Below are 20,288 nucleotides of genomic sequence, written 5' to 3' on the forward strand. Positions count from 1 at the left end.
CTAAAAAGGAAGAAAATGTAATTTCAATCTCACCCCCAGTGTGAAGAATTCAAAACTCCACCTTCTGCCTCCCTACAAACAGCCTAATTACTGGTTGAACACTCACATATCAGAAAGAGAAAATAAGAATTTACTGTGAAGGCCAGTGATAGTCACCCTGGGCTCTGCTCTGTGTTTTTATTGATTAGCAAAGGTAAAGTGCCAGAGTGTCTCTCTCCTAAGCACCTCCAGCCCTCACTAGATCCAGACTCCAGGGGACTTCCAGGGATCACAAGCTGAGCCTTTTCTGTTTGCCTTCTGTTGTACACGATGAGGATTAATGGTTGTTACCACCTGCAGAAAATCTTTGATCTTTATCTAAAGCAGGATCAGTGTTTGCCCGGTACTGTTCCCTCTTTACTTCAGCTTGCACGGAAACCGTTTGCACAGTGCTGTTGCTAACTCTAAAGTAATTCCTCTCTCAGAAGTCTTTTATCACAAAACAATTTTTTTCTGTGATAATTATTTTCACATACAAAAAAAAAGAAAAAAAAAAAAATACACATGGCAAAGCAAATGCCTCTGTGTCAGCCAGGCAGTAATGGACTCTTTGTGGACACTATCAGGAAATGTCCCTTTTGTTCTCCTGCACCTGTTGCTGAATTACAAATAAAATAATCCAATGCTTTATTAAATAAAATGAGTAGCCTAATGAAATTGTACCAGCCATTACCAGGAAGTCTATTGAAAACATTCAGCAGCTGCTTCAGTTTCAGTTCCCTGACACTGACAGGATTGTTTCACCCTTCTCCTTGTGCTCCGAGTGAGGAGGGCACAGTGCCTTGGACCACCTCACACCACTCTGCTCTTGCTCCCTGGGGAGGATTTGGTCAGAATCAGTAATAAATGATGCTCAACAATAAAGTACCTTGGACTTGCAGAAGTTTGTTAGGAACCAGTGTCCCAGGCCTTGCATCTGAGTGTTTTGCAAGCATCAGCTTATCCTGACAGTAATAAAACAGCTAAAAATCTCCTGTTTGATTCTGATTCTATACAGAGGGGTTGATTATAAAGGTTGAGAATCAAATCAGTGAGTCCTTCTTACTAGACAAAATACCTCAGCAGCCTGAGGAATGCCCTGGAGTGAGCTGGGGGTCAGCCTGGCTCAGCAGAGTTAAATGTCACCAACTCCTTTGCTAAAGGTCTCCAAGAGAATTGATCTGTCTCTGATGTATTTAAAAGTCAACACATCTATCACAGCAGTGCTGGTGAGTAGGTGGAGACTGTTTCCCTAATTCCTAACAAGAGCTGCCTTATTCTAAAGAAAAGGTGAGTCCAGCACTATTGTCTGTGCTAAGCCTTGCATGAAAACCGCTGAGAAGTTGCATCTCAACGGCTTTGGACCTTGGGAAATGTTTGATACAGACTTTCTTGTACAGAGTGTAACAAAGAATGGTGTTTGAACATGCATGATTCAAGGTTTGGTTTTAAAAATGTATGAGAAGTAGCTGGATGAAATGTCAGCCAAGGAGTAAGGGATACAGCCCTCCCTTCCCACAGCAGCTGGGAAAGGAATAGCTGGGAAAGGGTAGACGGAGCAGTGGGAGGACATGCAGGTCCTGAGCATCTCCTTTGTGACCACTGAGTGTGAGCAGGAAATTATCTCCAGAATCTGTCTCCTGCTCTGGTTTTGTGGTGGCTCAAATTCATGGATCTACTCTGAATTTATCCCAGTACAACTCCTTGAAGAGTTTAGACTCAAATAAGTAGAGCAAACACAAGCTTTCTAGAGCTCAAGGAAATAATACATATAGAACTTTCCTATTGGAAAATCTGATCTAAGTCAGGATAAGGCAAATTTTGGGGATGAGAGGGAGGGGAAGGATTGGTCCCTGTTACAAAAAGCTGGGCTGGGTCATCTACAGTCAGGCCCATTGGGACCAAGAGCTCATTAATTCTCTGGGACACCCAGCAAAGGTAAAGTTGGTCTTTGTCCTCACCATGGCCTCTGCAGGGACAGAAACCAGGGATAGGCACCTTCTGGGACTTATATTTTCCACACTGTTTTTTTTTCTAGGTGTTTTTAAGGTGTATTTTATTTTGCAAATTGCTTGTGTTTGGAGTGGGATATAGAAATTTTGGCATGGGGTGCCCAGTTCAGCAGCTGCTCGAAGGAAGCACAGGCAGGGCACAGGAGAGGAAATGGGATTGTTCTGTAAACTGAGCCCACTTGAACTGATTCTGCCAACAGGTCCAGGAGGGATTCTGGCAGGACTTCCAACCACTGCCAGTCAATCACCTGCAGCTGGAAGAGGATGTTTCTCTGTTGCCTAGGGCTTTTGATGCCAGCTGTGAGTCTGGAACATTGCTTTGCTGTCCCTGTGACCCTGTTAGGAAATAATTACATCCTCAGAGGAGCTGCAGAGGACCTGGCAAGGCTTTGAGGGCTCAGTGCCACAGTGAGAACTGCTGGGAGGGAGGAACATAAAAGCTAAGCCTGGCAGGTGTTTTCTGTTTCTCCAGTTCATGTTTACATTGTCTATATTTAGTGTTTACATGGCGCAGATGCTTCTGCCACCCCTCCTGAGTCCTGGGAAAGTGTAATGAGAGTGAACTGAGCAGCTGAGATTTTCTTCAGTTTTATCTGCCCTTCTTCCTGTAGTGTGTTCCTTCACATGATGCTCAGTAAAATTCAGCCAGTTATTTCAAACAGAAAAAGGCCTAAATTAACTCTATCTATCTATCTATCTATCTATCTATCTATCTATCTATCTATCTATCTATCTATCTATCTATCTATCACCTGCTTTTTATATGAAACACCAGAAAAATCTGCTGCACGATCCCCAGTAGGGGAACATAAATGCTTTCCCTGATCTGCTGCTATGAACAAACTTTACTGTTTGAAAATTGGTTATCGTCCCCCCACAACTGTAACTTTCCTACAGATGGAGAAATACGCAAATTCATCAAATAATAATTTTTACTTGTTTCTTAATTGCTAGAGAAAGATCCACCTGCTTAAGAACCCAACAGGTGAGCTGAGGTTACTGTATCTGTTCCACAGGAAACCACACTTGGGTGTAACATCTCTGAAAAATACTTATCTACATTAACACTCATTTGTGTTTTATAAGTAATTATGAATTTGAAAGAAAATACAGGAGTAATCACATCTTCTTGCAAAGAAAAAAACCCAGAAAATTATACTGGGAGGAATATCAGTAAGACCACTATAAAATTTTATTGCAGGAAGGACACTTTAGTAGTGGTTTGAATAATTTTTCACTAAATATATATATATATTTGTTCTCATGAGGTCACCCTAGACTCTCAAAGTTAAAAATCAAAATCATTAAGAAGAACTTTGAAGTGTCTGATACAAAAATCTAAAGGTGGCCAAGCCCTTTAGTGGTTTCCTCTTTGGACTGGAAGTGTTTGTCATGATACCTTAAATCCTCGTAATTTTACTATTACCCACATGTTGTAAACACTGCTTTCATTATTCCAAAATGCTTCAGAAGTGTTTGGGAGCTATTTCTAGGAAAACAAGCTTACAGTAATGAGTCATGAAGTTTTTCCCTAAACCACCGAGCAGATCTTTCTTACCCCACCCAGAGATGAGAGCTGTTCACAGCAGATCAAGTGAGGAGTTAAGGCCAATTCAATTTCTAGGCTGCAGGAGCCTGGAACTCTGTCAAGGTGACAGCACAAGTGTCTGATGGTTAATTCTGAGACCCAGACACCTCTCCCCAGGTGAGCAGCGCTGGCAGTGGCACACACCCCCTGAACAGGGGGCAGATGGCAACATTAGAGTTTTTATTTGACCATTTCCACTTGATTTGCTCAGCATGGCCCTGAAGACATTTCACTTGGAGGAGGAAATGTACTTGAAATAACTGAAAACCACTGCATTAACTTCCTAAAACCCTGTCCAGGGCTTGGCTGCCCCGTGATGCCTCAGTGCAGGCTCTGCTCTCCCCATCACGCTGTGCACAACCCACTCAGATAAAAAAGGACTTAATTAGCTCTTTTAATCAGTGATAACACACACGTGGCCAGGAGTCAATCTGTTTAGTTAATGGGTCCTTTAATTTCTTTGCTATATTAATAAAAAAGTGATCCAATTTATCTGTTTCCTTATGGAGTAACTATTCAGGATTTAAGAAGCAAATACACCATATCCATGAATTCTTTATCAATGCACTCATGATGATGTATATATTTGCACAATCTGAAAAATTGGTATCTTCATCCAAAATGCCAACGCTGGAAGAATGGGAAGCAATTTAGGATAGGAAAAAAAATTCTCTTACCCTCATCTTCTCCAAGTGGGCTGGGAAGACAATCAAATCTGTAAAGTCCTTGAGAGGAAAGAGGCTGAGTTGTAACTTCTTCCATGCTCAATCAGCCAAGACCTCGAGTCCATCCTCCACAGAGGCAGCGGGAAGGGACGCGCAGGAGACACGGCACCGGCTCCTCCGAGGGGTTTCCAAACAAGTTATTAATACTCACTTCACAAAAGCTCTGAGGCACCCAGCTTTGGGAGCAGACCAACACTCTCCTGCCTCTTCAGCTTAAAACTACTCCTGTTCCAGAGTACAGAGAGGTTTAACATTAAGGCATCCATACAGCTCTGGTGTTTGCTTTCATTTAATAAAGATCAATTTACTCAAATACATGGAATGTTGGCACAAAACTAAAGCTTCTGTGGAACAGCTACCAATCATACACAAATACTCTGTGAGGTCCTCTCCACTTGCATTTCTCTGATAGATACACCACAACATGGCTTCAATAATACAAACTGAATGCTGGATCAAATCTCTAAATAATAAGTAGCAGTTAAAGTAAATGGTTTGCTTTATTTGTAAATTATGTACAGAATACAATTTTTTTTTTAATTATGATGGAGCAGGAGAAAGAAAACAGCCATCATTTCCAAACCATGCTGCTTCCTTCACCTGCTGGAGATGACATCTCTCTCTGCACTGGATGCACAAAACCAGTTTGGATTTCCTCAGTTGCTGGCACACAGGCTGGAGAAACAGAGAACACTGCAGGCAAATTCAGCACTACCAGCTCCTCTACTGTCAGCAAAATACTTCTGCTAAAACTAGTCTTCTCAGGAAAGTTCTCACAATCTTCTGAAAACAAAATCAAGAAAAATATCAAGAAGGCTGTGGGCTAAGAAGGGCTTTACCTAACTATCAGATAACTAGGAATAATCTGAGATTTGGTCATTCAACTTTTACCTGGTTTACAAAAGCAAGTTTGAGAAGCTAAACTAATTGACCAGTTATGCAAGTACCAGAAAATGACGTTTTTCAGTATGTTTGAGGACAATCTGGGCAACCTATCAATCAATAAAAAACTTGTCAAATTGATAAAACTTCCATAAATGGATATTAATGATTAACATAGTACCGAGTAATCAAGTTAATGGTTAAAAAAAAAATGAAGGAACTAGATATAAAACTGTTTGGTAACATGGATATTTCAGCAAACGAAGATGCTACTGTATGGTCTATGTTTTGGTGATCAGCCAACAAAGAAAATCCAACCATTTGCACATACTTAGTCCCAAACCACAGTGAGTTATGATTTTCCATGTGAAGGCCCACTTTTGGTGTCTTCCTCCTCTTCCTCCTCACAATCCCCTTCATCTGTTTGCTGTTCCAGTTCCTCTTTTGTGATCATTTCAAAGTCGTTTCCATTGCCACTACTGTGCTGGGACCTGTCATCTTCGCGCCTGTCACTGTCAGTGTCTGAATGTCGCTCTCCTCCTGAGCCGTCTGTTCCCGAGTTCCTTGTGGCTTCTGTTTTTCCATCCTCCTCTTCCTTCTTCTCACTATCTGATTTCTCCTCACTGTCGTATTTTTGCTGCTTTTTGGATTCTGCTTTTTCCTCTTTCTTTAAGTCTGCTTTTGGTCCTTTGTATTCGTGTGTGTACAGGGGCCTGAAGGAGTCAATGAAGCCCACATCTGCTGTAAGGTTTGGCAGGAACCAGAAGTGATGCCTTCCTCCAGTGATGAGCCAGATGATAAGGAAAAGGATACAGCGAGCTGTGTGAAAACAAGGGAAAGTTTGGATTTTGTTATAGACACGCACAGTGTACAACCATGGTGTAAGAGATGTTCACTGCTAATGCCCACCCCCAGCCAGGGACTGGAGGATGTTAGGGGGAAACTCCTCACTCCACAATAGCTCTGTGGAGTAGTTTGTTCTTGCCATGTCTCCTCCACCCCACTCATCATGGATCTTTGCTTTAGCTCTTAACCCCTCTGCCACAGAAAGCTTTAAAATCCTGGTGACACCATTCTCGCCTGTTAATACGTTTCTGTGTGCAGCTCTGGGTTTGTTCTGCACATTTTTTGTTTAAACAAAGGCAGTAAACGAATCTGAACCACACATGGAACACCAACAGGTGACAGGAGCCTGAGCTCCGTCCCTTCCGCGGCACAACGCTGACACCCGCTGGCCGGAGGGAAGCGCACACGGGACCCGCCCGGCTGCGGCTGAACAACGTCCTGGGAAGCGGCACCGCCCAGCTCCGAGCTCGGGGAACAGCTGGGCTGTGCCCCCGGCCTCTCACACCCCGCCTGCCGACACTCACCGACCGCAAGGAGCAGAATACTGGCGACAAAGCAGCCGGCGCCCACGCTGAGGTAATAAACACCGACACGCATCTCGGCTGGCCAGAGCGGGAACAGGGTCGCGGCTATAACGGCAATCACTGAGCAGGGAGGGCAGGACAGAGGCACGAGAAACGTCATTAGTTTTTCCTGGTACATGTACAGAGGTTCCAGGCTTATTGCTTATTCAATGTAGTGCCTTAGATTCATTTATTATTGAATAAATTATTATTCCATTTATTTTAGATTAAAAAAAGAATAGCTGATTTGTCTTATTTTATATAAGATCTAGGGTCAGAAATGTATCACTCATAAAATATTTAATATTTTTACAGAACCCACATTTCCCTCTGAACAACTCAGTGGTTAACTTAAGGCAACAGAAATAAACAACTTGTGTCTACTCTGACTTACCAAGTACAAGTCCCATGGCAAAAGTTTTAAAGTGAACGGGGTCATAGATCCACACATAGACCTACAACAGAAATGACGTGGCTTACACTCAGAACAAGCTCTCTGATAAACATCTCCTGTATTCCCTCACCCAAACAAACACTCACTGCCAGGCTGCAATGCTTGGTGCTGAACAAAATGACTTCTGGTCAGCACCTGGGCAGGGCAAGGGGTTGTGACTCCTAGGAAGGGTAACTGACAGGTGATGTAAGCCTGAAGAAAACAATCAGACAGCAGAACTGATGGGAAAAATGAAAGATTCTGAAGTATCACTGAATCAAGCTTTGGTTGTATCTTTATTCATTAATGTTGTTCAGCATGCAGAAAAAATAAAAAGCAAAAAAAAAATAAAAAGTTTACCAAGTCCACTAGGTGGAAACAAAAAGTCCTGTGAGCTCTGAAGAGAAAACACCCAGACTGAACACCTGGAAGAAAGGATGCAGTGGAACACTCACTGCAGGCCCTGTGCTGGGCTCAGTCAGCGCCACAGCACTGTTATCTCTACAGTTGCAACTCTCAGAGCCAAATGTTTGTGTGAGGACTGTGGAGCCATTTGAATCTGAGCTGCTCAGCCATAAATTAAAAACTTCTCGGTAAAGTGCAGGATGTTCTGAACTAGAAAAATCTGCTTGTTTTTTTTTTTTCCTCAGCAAACGAAACAATTTGAATCTGAGCTTCTAACTATGAAAAGAAGCTGCTGGTTACCAGAAACCAGCAGCTCTCATTGCAGATGTGCCAACACCAACTACCAGAAGGGTACCCGGGAGGCAGTGGTGATTCCGTATATGCAATAAATATTTAACATTCTGCTTTCTCACAGGGTGCCAAAGTTAGTTGTGTTCAGGTGCAGCTGCTGCCAGTCAGCTCGTTCTGTGAGGCCAAGTGAGCTGAAGATGGTGACTGGGCAATAAGTGTGTGATATCCAGTGTTTGTAAGTGCAAAATAATGGGCACTTCATGTAAAGATGAAAGGGAGGATCAGAGCTGGGTGTGATTCCACGTGAGATAGGATGAAACAGAGCAAAGCAAGTGTACAGAACTGAGAAAGGTAAAATCAAGATACAAAAGAGAAACACATTTTCTGCACAAGGGATTTATTTACAAAATTTGCTGCCATGTATGTTTTATAACCAAAGGAACACAAGAATCCTAGGGGAGATTCTAGTACAGCCTCACACAGCATCAACACAGCACAGTAAAACTATCCCAGATTTGAGAATGTGACTCTGTACATTACAGAGCTGGTAAATAATTAAATTCTTTGTCTTTCAGAACAGCAAAGCACACAGAAGTATTTAAGGCCACAATTTCAGTGGTAAAGCCAGGATGAGCATTCAGTAATGCCAAGGGGTCACCTGTCTGCTCAGATCATAAAGATATTTTTTATTTCCTCTCCTGTGACTGAACATGATGTCCTGGAAGGCCGGTTTGGCTTAGAACAATTTTGGAATGGCAGTGGCTGTGGGATAAGTTGGGCAGGAGAGACCTCAGAAGTCCCTGTCCCACCCTCCTGTCCCAGGCAGGATCATCTCCACCAGCCCCTGAATCCACCCTGAGGATAAACATTTCACCTCATGGCCACCAACACCTCAGCTACTGGTAAGGAAGATTTGTTTGGGATTTTTTTTAAGTTACTGTCCTCTATTTACCTGTCTTTAACCTCCTTGAAGTATCTGAAAATCTGGTTTCAAGATGAGCTATCCCATTGCCATTAATTTTTCTTTCAACATGTCAAGAAGGAGTTTGCAGAAATCCAGTAAATTAAGCTATTTTCTGACAATAGCATGGTGACACCCAAAGTTGAAGAGCACCTATAAATCTTACCTCATTTCCATCCAAGAAAACTTGGTCTTCATGTGGCTCAAGTTTAAATTTCCTCTTGGTTTCCTTTTTCTTGGGTGTTCCTGGGGTATCATCCTGAGAACAAACATAAATATTTTATCTATACATAATAGCTTATATATATGCAAACTATTATATATTACAAATAGATACAGAAATCATGATATATAAAAATAATAAAATTTTAATTTGATTAAATTTCTATATTTAACATTGCACATTATTTTTGTCATATATTTTTATTTAATATTATATATTATTAAATATTAATATTATTAATATTAATATTATATATTTAATCTGGTAACTTTTCAGAAACTTAAGATAATGTTCACACTTTTTGTTGCTTTTTCTGTTTTTTTTTTTTTTAAGTAAAGATACTTTATTTCCCTCCTGTTCTTATTTATTACCAACTGGGTACCTCAAAAATCAAGGACAATTTTAAGTAAAAAGAAATCTCATTTTTAGTATCTAAGGACTAGCCTATGACTTCAGGATTACATTGTGTCATCAAATGTCTAGCAAAGCTGGGCTGGTATTAACAGGAAGTCTGTACAGGGATCAAGAACAGGGAACAACACCTCGCCATCACTGACTGTATTAGAATTATTTATTTTGGTGCCATATTTACCAAACAGACATCCTGGCAGAATCAGTTTCTGCCCATTTATTCTCTGTCCTCCTCAATCCCTTTCTAGATCTTGTGCTTCCTCTTCTCTGTGTTCTGTTTGCTTCTCTTTGCTTACTTTGTTGTGAGAAATTAACTTTGTGATTTTGGTCCTGTGTTTCATTCAAGTTCCTACGCACTGGCTTATATAATCCACCAAATATCTGTTCAATAAATAATGATTACTTTAAAAATTAACATACATTTAATAATGTACCTCCCCTGATGACAGTGGATTGGAGGACCTTGTTACTTTCATCATCAGCATTTTGCTGTACCACAGGGGTTGACTAATCTTACACTGGGCTGGGACTGCAGTGGGATTGTTCTGTTTATAATTCTTTATTCGCTATTTAGGTTTCTTCTGACACCCAAACCTTTATAGACAGACTAACTCTCACTAGATGTGCCATTATGTCACATAGGAATGTCTGAATGGGAATAACTTTGGACCACTATCCTACTAACTCTAACTGATTCAGACCACTGTATGTAGAAGAAACACCATATCCACTCAAGTTTCTCCTGCAGTTTCCCAACATTTTAGATATTATCTTCTGCTAATAATAAGTAATAAAACCAATCAGGGGTGAAAACAAGCCCAAAATTACATTAAACAAAAAACACATTAAAACCTGTACAGCAGTAGCAGTTTAAACCTGGAAGCTCAAGTGCAAGGAAGCAGGATGCAAGCAGTCATGGAGCACTGTTACACAGCCACTTACAGGCCCCACGTACCAAATGTCATATTCCAAACATTCCTGTTACCAAACACTGCAAAACTGTTTCACTGGTGCAGCTGCACTGGTTTGGATGTTGGGTCACATGCATATGTGTCATTCTATGGCAACTGATGTACACTGCCTCCCTGCCTGCTGCCACTGGAGAGAAACAGGTTTTGATTAACTCAGCCCACATTAAAAGATGACAAGGTACACGAAGGCCAACTGAAGCCTCTTGTTTGATTTAAAACAAAATAATTCATTCAAAAGGTAGCAAAAAAAAGCACATTTTAGAGATGAAAAAGGGAAAAAAAGCAAGGCATATTTTAGAATAACCAACTTTTGAGCCAGTGCAATCTTAACAATCTGTTGCTGTATTTGTTACAGGTTTTTTCTTCTCTTACACACAGTACTTACCTTCTTACATTCATCTTTTTCACCATCCTTTTTCTTTTCCTTTTCTTTCTCCTTCTTAGTTTTTTCATCTTTGCCACTTTCCTTCTTGCTCTTTTTCTCCTCCTCTTTCCCACTCTCAGCCTTTCCTTTTTCTTTTTCTTTCTTTGTATCCTTGTCAGGTTTCATTTTCATCACTTTCAATGCTCGATGAAAGAACTGTTTTTTCAGGAGTCTTAAAATGAAAAAAGTTAAATGATTCATTTAAGTGCAGCTGTGAAAACAACATTTACACTCAATTATGTTATTATACACCATTCTAGATTATCTCTCTGACATAATCATGACCAGCATGACTGAAAGGCAAGGTCACCATCATCTGCTCTATTTACAGAAACACACACCAGACCTACTTATCCCATGTCTTGTCTGCTGCTTTGCTTTTTTTGGTTCATCTGTTCAAAACTGGGTAAAAACTGTACTTTTCTGTGGCAGCATTTTGCAGATATAAGTGACCACAAGATGTAGGATACAGCAAGCCACCAGATCCATTTAATTATCCATTTAATTCTCTTTCCCATTAATGTTTATTTTCAAGTTCATGTCAACATACTTCATGGCAAAAATAAGGAATTGAACATACAGCTCATCAAGATCATTGGTAAGTGATGCATGATTAACAGAATTGCTCTGTTGAAACTGTGGTACCTATGCCAAGTATTCCCTTCCTGGCAGCTACAGACAGACCTTATTGCAAGTGCATATATTATCTATTTATGTATGGAGATACAAAGATAGAAATATATGGCCAGCAGGGCACCAGGATGCCTACAATACATACAAATGTACACCATACAAATACTTTTGTATGTATTTTGATGTAAAAAATTTGTATTTGTATAAATTTGATGTAGGTATTCTTAAAGGTCATCATCAAATTAGAAACATCCTTGAAAGGAGCACAGATGAATTTCCAACAGGAAGAGCAGTACAGAATCCTGCTCCTCAGACAGCAGGGACAGAGAGATTTGAGAGCTCTGACTCTGCTAACTTCAAATATTGTCAAACTTCAGGAAACTCCTTTGATACACCTTACTGCCCCAAGCAGTGCAGTGAAAGCCTGAGAGTTTTGGGAACAAAAACAATGAAACTATATAGTTTCCACCCTCAAACACAACAATATAAATACAATCATTTTGCATACAACCACTCAAGTTTTAGGATGTGAGAAGCACAGGTTACACTGGTTCCTAAATAACTGTGACATCTGGACACCCACAGCCATTAATGACACTGAAGAAGTAGCCTGGGTCATACCTGTTGCAGTAATCAACAACAGACTCTCGGGTAGTAAAGAGAGCCTCCTCTCCTTTCTTTGCCTTTGCCCATTTAGAATCCAGGAGGCAATCCACAGCTTTTGAAGCTAGAGGGAAAAATTGAATTAAAAATGCATTAAAATTAACATTACTTTTAAAATTTAGTCTACATTCCTTGAACCACAATGACCAGTCTGTTCTGGTGATGTTCCACATCCTTTCAATCTTTCAAGTAAGACTAGTCATTATTCTGGAATATATTCCTCTTGACTTCATACACCTTTAAATCACAGAGTGAAAAGTTCATTGCATTTACTCCAGGCTAGTGAGATTAATTTTATGGATTCCTAATGCCTAGATAAGTTTTCAAAACCAAACTGTAAGACCAGTACTAATAGATAAAGTACTATTAATAAAAATAAAACAGCCTCTCCCACCCTCCAAGTACAATATTAGAAGAAACCTGAATTCTCTGGTTAAAAGCAACCCTACCAATAAAATAATCAACTCGGTGGCCCATCATGTTGGTGGATTTTGTTGGACAGTTGAAGCGTAAGTATTTAGCAACAGCCTTCTCCTCCTTGAATGGCTCACCAACTTCCTACAGTGGGAAAAGTCAAAAGTTATTAATACAGTTTTAAACATATAAGAAAATCACTCTTTTGAGCTTAAAAAATCAGATATTGCAAAATCTTCATTATTTCAGAATAACAATATAAATATAAATATATTTAATATAAAAATAACAAAATATAAAGGCTGTGAAAATAGGTCATTTTTCCTGAGAACTTTCTGACTACATGAAGCAAAAGGCAGCAAATCTCAAGTTAGATGAACTGAAGGTAAGGAGTACAAACTCATTTAACAGATCTGTAGAAAGAGCAAACTAAAGGAAGGTCTAAGAGGAAAGCAGCACATGGGAAGCTGCTTAAGGCACACAGCTGGGGTGGAAACAGTTGTGAAGCTGGGAGCAAAGGAAAAACAGAATGAGGAATGAGTGTGAATGAAATGACAGCAATGTAGGCACTCTGACAGAACACAGAGCAGCCCAGATTTCACATGAGAAGAAAATCATGTTGAAAAGAAGCTGAAGGATTTGGCTAGAAAATTTATTTGCCCACTGCACAACTACAGAATGACACTTTAAAGTACCCTTGAGGAGATTCTCCCAGTCTGCAGAGTAGAACATCAGGATGAAAGCACAGCAGGATAAAATATAAACATCAAAACCAATGCTTTATGAGAAGGGAGCTCTCAGACGGCACACATTCACAAATTCTGTGCTTTTACCACCTCGCAGAGAGGTAACAGAACTCTGAGATGTGTAAGGCAGAAGGATGGAGATGGGCATTTTCAGTTATGTGAAATTAAGATCTAATATTTGCTATCAGGGAAGGGAAGAACTTTCTAATGCGCTTGCTTCACAAAAACATATCTGCAAAAACCACAGGTTGGGATATTAAATTGATTTATGCTAACGTCCTCAAAATTCTTTCCTGTAAATTCTTTTAATCCATGAAGTTTAATTCTCCAACCCTCCCTGCTACTTGTGGATCAGTAACACAGAAACACTGGGACAGCTTTCCACACTGCAGTGCCATTTCTGTACCTGTACCTCACATGTTGCCTGAAGAAACATTATATAAACCACAGATCAGATTGGTCATTTACAGGAATAAAAGTTTCAGAGTCTATTTAAAGACCTAATTTTCCTAAAGGTCAATAAACATATACAACCTCCATTACTGCTTTTAAGATGTGCAATTGTAATATCACAAGCAGCAAGTTAAATGGAAATGCAAGGTCAAATGGATGCGGTTACCCCAGAATAAAAGCTTCAGAACGGAAGAAATGTTAATTTTCAACAGTTTGAACAGCTAACTTTCAAAACCAACTGGTTAATGAATATCCTTCTAGAGGAGATTGTTGCTTTTCCCACCTGAGGAGAATTCTGAAGAGAATAATATAGATACAAGGTATCCAAATGACCAAAAGGACTCCATGGTCGTTAGTTCTGAGGCTTTTTAAAAAAGTCTAAATCCTCCAAAAGAAAAGCAAAAATATGCTCACTCACCAAATAGTTTCCAAAACATGTGCCCAAATTAGGCCAGATGATTGTAACAGTTCTCAAATGGATATTACCTCCTTCTGCATGTTCAATCCTTTTTTATTTTTAAATTTTAAAAATCCGTATTGAACATCAGATAAGAAACCTATTCCCTGACAGTGAGTGTATGCACATAATATATGTTCTGTGGTTTCAGGTCCTCTTACATGGTACAGTTGTACCAGTACCTGTAAATCAAACCAAACCACCAAACTTGGTACCAGAGTAATTGAACAGCAACAAAAGGGGCTCCAATGCACTGAAATAGAACAAGTGACTGTGTCCCATCGTTGCCACATGGGATAAGGCACCAATTGACTGGGGTCTGCAAGCAGCAACTTTGTGTGAAATGCTGCTTTTCTAGGAATTCCTGTCAGCAAATGAAATTTTGAACAATTCACAGGGCAAATGTTCTTCACAGCACAGACAGTAAAACAGACAGAGAAACTGAAGATATTCACATCAGTGTAAATTCCTCTGCTAAGGTGGTTTTTCTCCTTTTTCCTAAAATATTTATGATCCTGCTGGGTCATGTGATGCACTACGCAGGCAGGGGCTGGCACCAGGAGATTTTTTTTATTGCTCCTTTCTCTCAATTGCTTTGTCCATGAGGGACAGTTTCATAACAGCCCAAACAAAAAAAACTTCCCAGTGAGAGAGACTGCCACAGTTTAACTGAGCTCATTCTGAGAAAGTGTCCCCTGCAATTTAATCCCCATTTTTCATCGTATCTTCATCCCTTTGTTTGCAGAGCCAGGCTTCTGTTAAAAAATGAAAATAGATGACTGAGAGAAAATAATATATTCCCTCAATAAATAAAATCAACCAAAGCAATAGCAAGTTCATTACCCTGGGCACAACTTTTAAAAGTTGCAGTTCAACCAAATTTTCTGTTCAGTTTTAAAAGTAGCCCATGCTGTCACTAGACATGTAAAATTTAGAGATTTACAGTCACTGGTATCTTACAAACTCTGGCCATTAAAAATAAAATCAAACCAAATTTCTTACTCGTCTAGACAGAAGAACTCCACCTACTGACAGGAAAAGAAGTGCTCAACCTAGTGACTTGCTAGAAATGCAATGACATTTTAAATTTTTAAGAATAATTCTCAATCACAATTCTGCCCTATATGAATTCAGAAAAGGACAATCAAACCCAGGGACCTTCCAGACTCACTGAAGTGAAGGGGAAGTCCTAATCAAATTTACCTTTATCTCCCAAATCAAAGTACAGCAAGTCCCTTCTGGACTTCAATGCATGGATGTAGCTCCCAGTTAATTCAACCCCCAGCTGGGACTACAGCATCAGAGAGGCCTGAACACATCACAAATAACATCTCAACTGAGTCATTGAAACTTGTGTGCCCATGAGCTTCCTTCTCCCCCTCAGCTCTACCAAGCATGACTTATTCAGTTTTTCCTACTTCTGGAACACTCAGTGGATGACAGAAGGGCAGCACACATTTCTGATTTGAAAACTGCACTCAATTTATTCCTTCTTTGCGTCACAGTTGCAAGAAGACAGGTATGACCCAAGACAGGACAATTTCTTTCTACTACGTAGTAACATAAACAGGTTTTCTGGAAAATCAGAAGAGAGTAAATGATGAGTGTCACTAGCAAGACAAGTTATTCCATGTGCAGCCAAACACATTACAAGGATTTATGCTCCTCTGTTTCAAAGCGGACATCAAAATTCTTTTATTTCAATGAAACAAGAACCTAGCTGATTTCTTTGCACTTATTAGATTTTCAGAACACAATCCTTCAAAGCAGACTGCTGAAGCCTAATAGTTTATACAGCTTTCAGATAAGGAAAAGAAGAAATTAAAGCACATTTATCATGTGGTGTCTGTTTTTCAAGTTGAGAGGCTACATCAAAAACGACACTGTGTCAGCCCAGGTTCCATTCCACATACTCATTATAAAGACACTACAACTGCATTAGCCTACTCTTCTCTTCTCTGAAAGTGCTGAGCACATCACAACTTGGGCTGAACTGCAGGATTATCTTTTCCCCTTCCCTGTTGACTGTCAGGACCTCTGAGTGGATGTTCTGTGGCAGGGGACTGGGTGCTGCTGAGATATTTGTACTTTGCCTAAAATAAACCAGTGTGCTGTAGATGAAGGAAAAGCACACAGATTGGTATGACTGGAGTGGGTAGGGGGAAACAAACACACCAGGGTGTTAGAACTTGCTCTTATGACATCCCTGTTTTCTTCAGTGACTAACAAACTTGCCTGACTCCTGCACTGATGACCAGTACAAGGACTGCTCCAGGTCTCTTAAAAGAAACTGTGGCAGAGCCATGTGGAGAAACCAGTTCTTCTGGATTACACTGGCCACAAAACATTAACTTTTCTCTACAGAAAAAGATTAGCAGATGTTTTTCAGTCCAGTACATATCCTGTGAAAACAGAAGTATCTGTTGTCTTCCTTCTTTCTTTTTTCAACCATTGCTAATTTTTTTGAGCAAAACATACAGAACTCTGTAAACATACAGACTTCTAAAACAGATCCAAGGAGCAATGTACAGTATTTTGAAGCCAAAACACGCCAGCTTCATTCCCCTTCCAACCCCAGGCCAGCTGTTTTGACTTTTTCCTTTCCCACTTCCAACAATGTAACTCAAGATTTCCAAAAGACTGATCCTTGTTTTAATGAGAACTTAGGCTGCTACTTTTAATTCCCATTCTTCCCCCTTTTTTGCCCTTTGATATTTGTTTCCTCCTCCTCTATCAGGTGATACCACTAAGTGTTCAAAGACAAAATTTAACCATTCTCCTTTATTATCATCCCACTCATATTTACTAGAATTTATGAAAAAAATAAAGCCAAATGGGCAAGCTGGACTAAAAATACCCATTACTGGAAAACCATTGCATTGTCCTTTCTGCAGATCCTTTTCAGAGTCATTCACACAAAACTACAGCACAGGAGCAGCAATGCAGCTGTTGCATTTTCCTTCCAGCGGGACCCAAATCATGACAGGACCCAACTGTAGGCTACAACAGTTAATGATTAGTAGATGTCCTTCATCAGGAGGATCTCAGAGCTTGAATCAAAGGAAAAAAGTCAACAAGGAAAGTACCTGTCATTAATGGCACTGATGCCACCTCAGCCATCAATCTGCAGTAAGACATTGACCTCCAAACTCTCCAGGAGCTGTTTTCTTTCTTTTCAGGAGCAGTATTTATGTGCACTAACATTTCAGGAGTGCAGGACATAGCAACAAGGTGCAATGGAAGCTCTGCTAATCCCAAAGCAAAGATCAGCCCAAAACTTGACACGGGCAGACTAAAACTGTGCATGTGGAATGCAGCCAAGGTAATGAAAACTTAAAGCCTATTTAACAGTCAAACTGCAGAGCTGCCAGCACAGTGCCACGTGTTACCCGGCCCAATGCCTGTCAAAGGAAACAGCACTGAACATTTTGTGGTTAAGTGAATATTTCAGGACACATATGGAAAAAAAATATAGTTCCAAGACATAGCTTTGATCAGGTTGCTGGAGTAACAGGAATTCAAAGGCATCTCTCATCTTCTGAGATGTATTTTGTCTCAAACAGAAAGATTAAACTAGCCATTAGACAACATACGTTGCTTTTCTGTCAGTAAGTCCTTGATACGCAGCAAGCATTCTTGATTTCAGACATTTGAATCACGTGGGAGCCACTGGGTAAGCAATCTGCATCCTACAGACCAGCCTCCCTTCACTACTGCATGTCTGAATTAATCTCTGTGTTGATTACAGTTAAATTACCATCAGGAATGACACTTAGAGAATTCTGCCTCTGAAATATCTTTATTCAAACTTCTGAAGTTAAAATTTTTGCAACTTTTGTAACTTTCAGAGGAAGAGTCTAAGCTATGCAACACACATTGGGCAATGTGTCTTTTGATGAAAGTGTATTCCATAAAACACATCCTTCCTGTGACTGCTTCCGATGGGAAACACGGAGCAGGCTAGACAGAACTTTGAACTATTTCTGAGCCTTTTTTCATGTCTAGCTATCTGACCTAACTACCAGAATTCTAATCTTGATGGCAGGCATAAAATCCTGCAAAATTTCTTTCCAAACACTGGTTCTGTGCCCATGGTTTTTCTAACTGAACTCCATTACCTCAGCCTCTTCCACAGCTAAATACACCAACCTCTCCCAAAAAGCTCACTCCTGTCAAGAAATACAGCTCTGTTTAATGACAACAGGGTATTCAGGTATCAGACTTGCATGCAGTACAATAAATAATCTCTTCAGACATCACCTTGAATTTAGACACACTGCTGAAACACTTGAAGCACCTACGAATAAAAATCCCACACTTCATTTTAAAAGAAGACACTTGCAGCATGAGCCTGAAAAATGTGATAATCATACTGCAAATATGCCAGTAAAGTTCAAAAAGCTTAAGAAAAACAAAACCCAAACCCAACAACCAAGAAAAATATGAGTTGCTTTATTCACTGACCAATTAAGAACACCCCTTGGGCATTCACCAGTATTCTTTGTTCACTGTCTTGTCTTCCTGTTGTTGTTGACCTATACTGGGAACCTATGGAGATACACATTTATTTGCATAATTATATCGCAGATTTAGGCCATGACCTTAAGTATTAAAACCCAGACACTGATTTAATTACTAACAATCTGGGAAATACTTTTATTGTTAACAGGGTGGAAAGTAAGTATGTGCTTAACTGCCTTAACTTAAGCCTCGAGTGTTATACAAACATTAAATTACATTTAAATTTGGTTTGAGGGGTGCTTTATTGAGCTGTTGTCATCCTTGAAAAGGGACAACCTATAAAAATCTTAGAATAATTCTGTGATGCTTTGCAATAATTCATTGAATGCTGTGATGGATAGGGCTCGTTCAGCAAGATTTTAATGTATTACTCCTTGCATTTCTCCTCCTGCCTTGCTAATTTGAATTAAAGGTAAAAAAGGAACCTTTACAGGTACGGGCAGATCTCCATCTTCCTGGGGGAAGGGAAAGTGGGCTGGGAAAGGGAAGGATGAGAAAGGAGAGAGGGCAGCCAAGCAGAAGGGTGACATATGAAGCGTGCATTGTTGAACGGCTCTGTGATCTTTCCCGTGAATATTATCTGCTCTTACAGCAAAGCAATAAGCCCCAAACAAATACTATTTAGGCGGAGTGTTGATAACACATAACAGTAACGAGCGTTATGGTCCCTGATACTGTAAGGACGCCCAAAACATGCGTTAAAAACTCTGTAAAACTCCCTGTAAAAATTACATCTCGACATACCAGGCTCCCGAAGCAGCCCTCAGTTTGCCTCTCAGTGCCACCACACAATTATCACTACATTTTAACACGATCTCAAAGCTGATTAGGTCTATTTATAGGCGCGCCTGTTTGTTTATGTTTTCCAGACACAAATTTCCTTTCCTTCCCGCATCATTTCCTGGTTGGGGCACGTTTGCTTTTAAGATGCTTTTACCATCTGTCCCACGTCTTCTGCTCCCGATCCCTGGGCCGGACACGCCGGGTGAAGGTGCAGCTCCCGGGTGTTTTGGTGTTACCCGCACTAAGCTATTGTTCGACACTGATAACGGGGGAGATTCTGCGTATACAACGGCGATTAGAAACAGGGAATAGCTCCAAATGTCATTTTTTGGTCATGGAGAGACGAAGAACTTCTGAGGGCGCAGAGCCCATGGGGATGAAGCGGGGGCGCCTCTGATGTGCCGGGGGGCCGCGCCGGCCGCCCTCAGCCCCGAAACTCTCCCACTTGAGCTCCCCCGCTCTGTTTTCACAGCATTTACCAATTTGTTAGAAAATTCTGAGGAGAACCTCCCAGCCCGGCCTCCGGCCCCGGCCTGAGGGGCTCCCGGTGCCCCGAGACTGGGGCGCTCTCCTCCCTCACCGCGGGCCGCCCGCAGACGCCGCTTCGCAACAGCGTCGGGTGGAAAGGCCGCAGGGGAAGCCGCTCTAAGCTCGGAGATGAGGAGCCACCGGGCGGGGAGGGAGAGATAGAGAGGAGGGGGAATCTCGGGTACCTGGACGCGCTTCCTGTGCCGCCGCCGCTCCGCCATGTTGTCCCCGTCCGCTCCGCCGGTGACGCGCGCGGGGGGGCGGCGGCCTCGCGAGAGGCGGCGGGAGCGGGCGGAGGGGCGGGGAGGGGGCGCGCCCGCAGCGCCTCCGCCCATCA

The 20,288-nt window shown here is 41.0% G+C and overlaps 1 protein-coding gene across 2 annotated transcripts; it reads right to left on the bottom strand.

Annotated features, from left to right (window-relative positions):
• Positions 1–4,052: 4,052 nt before the first annotated feature.
• SEC62 (SEC62 homolog, preprotein translocation factor) lies at positions 4,053–20,251 on the bottom strand. Of its 2 annotated transcripts, XM_033516705.1 has the most exons (9): positions 20,137–20,251; positions 12,499–12,607; positions 12,008–12,113; positions 10,715–10,925; positions 8,891–8,983; positions 7,029–7,089; positions 6,596–6,715; positions 5,557–6,044; positions 4,053–5,126 (listed from the first exon to the last, which is right to left on the bottom strand). In XM_033516705.1, exons 1-8 carry the CDS (start codon positions 20,170–20,172, stop codon positions 5,578–5,580), a joined length of 1,203 nt encoding a protein of 400 aa, XP_033372596.1. In that variant the 5' UTR covers positions 20,173–20,251; the 3' UTR covers positions 4,053–5,126; positions 5,557–5,577. The 2 variants fall into 2 exon arrangements, with proteins under 2 accessions (XP_033372596.1, XP_015493533.1); XM_015638047.2 differs by having other exon boundaries at positions 4,053–6,044.
• Between the last annotated feature and the right edge of the window lie 37 nt (positions 20,252–20,288).

Source organism: Parus major, chromosome 9 (assembly GCF_001522545.3).
Source record: "Parus major isolate Abel chromosome 9, Parus_major1.1, whole genome shotgun sequence".
In the NCBI taxonomy this organism is placed as follows: Eukaryota; Metazoa; Chordata; class Aves; order Passeriformes; family Paridae; genus Parus; species Parus major.

What these genes read in the sequence shown, in the direction of transcription:
- SEC62 (XM_033516705.1), bottom strand. Translation starts at nt 20,172, where the DNA reads ATGGCGGAGCGGCGGCGGCACAGGAAGCGCGTCCAG. An exon ending in GTTGTTGATTACTGCAACAG is followed by an intron (nt 10,926 to 12,007) that starts GTATGACCCAGG and finishes TTTCATTTTAAG; the next exon opens with ACTCCTGAAAAAACAGTTCT. An exon ending in AAAAAGATGAATGTAAGAAG is followed by an intron (nt 8,984 to 10,714) that starts GTAAGTACTGTG and finishes GTTTGTTCTCAG; the next exon opens with GATGATACCCCAGGAACACC.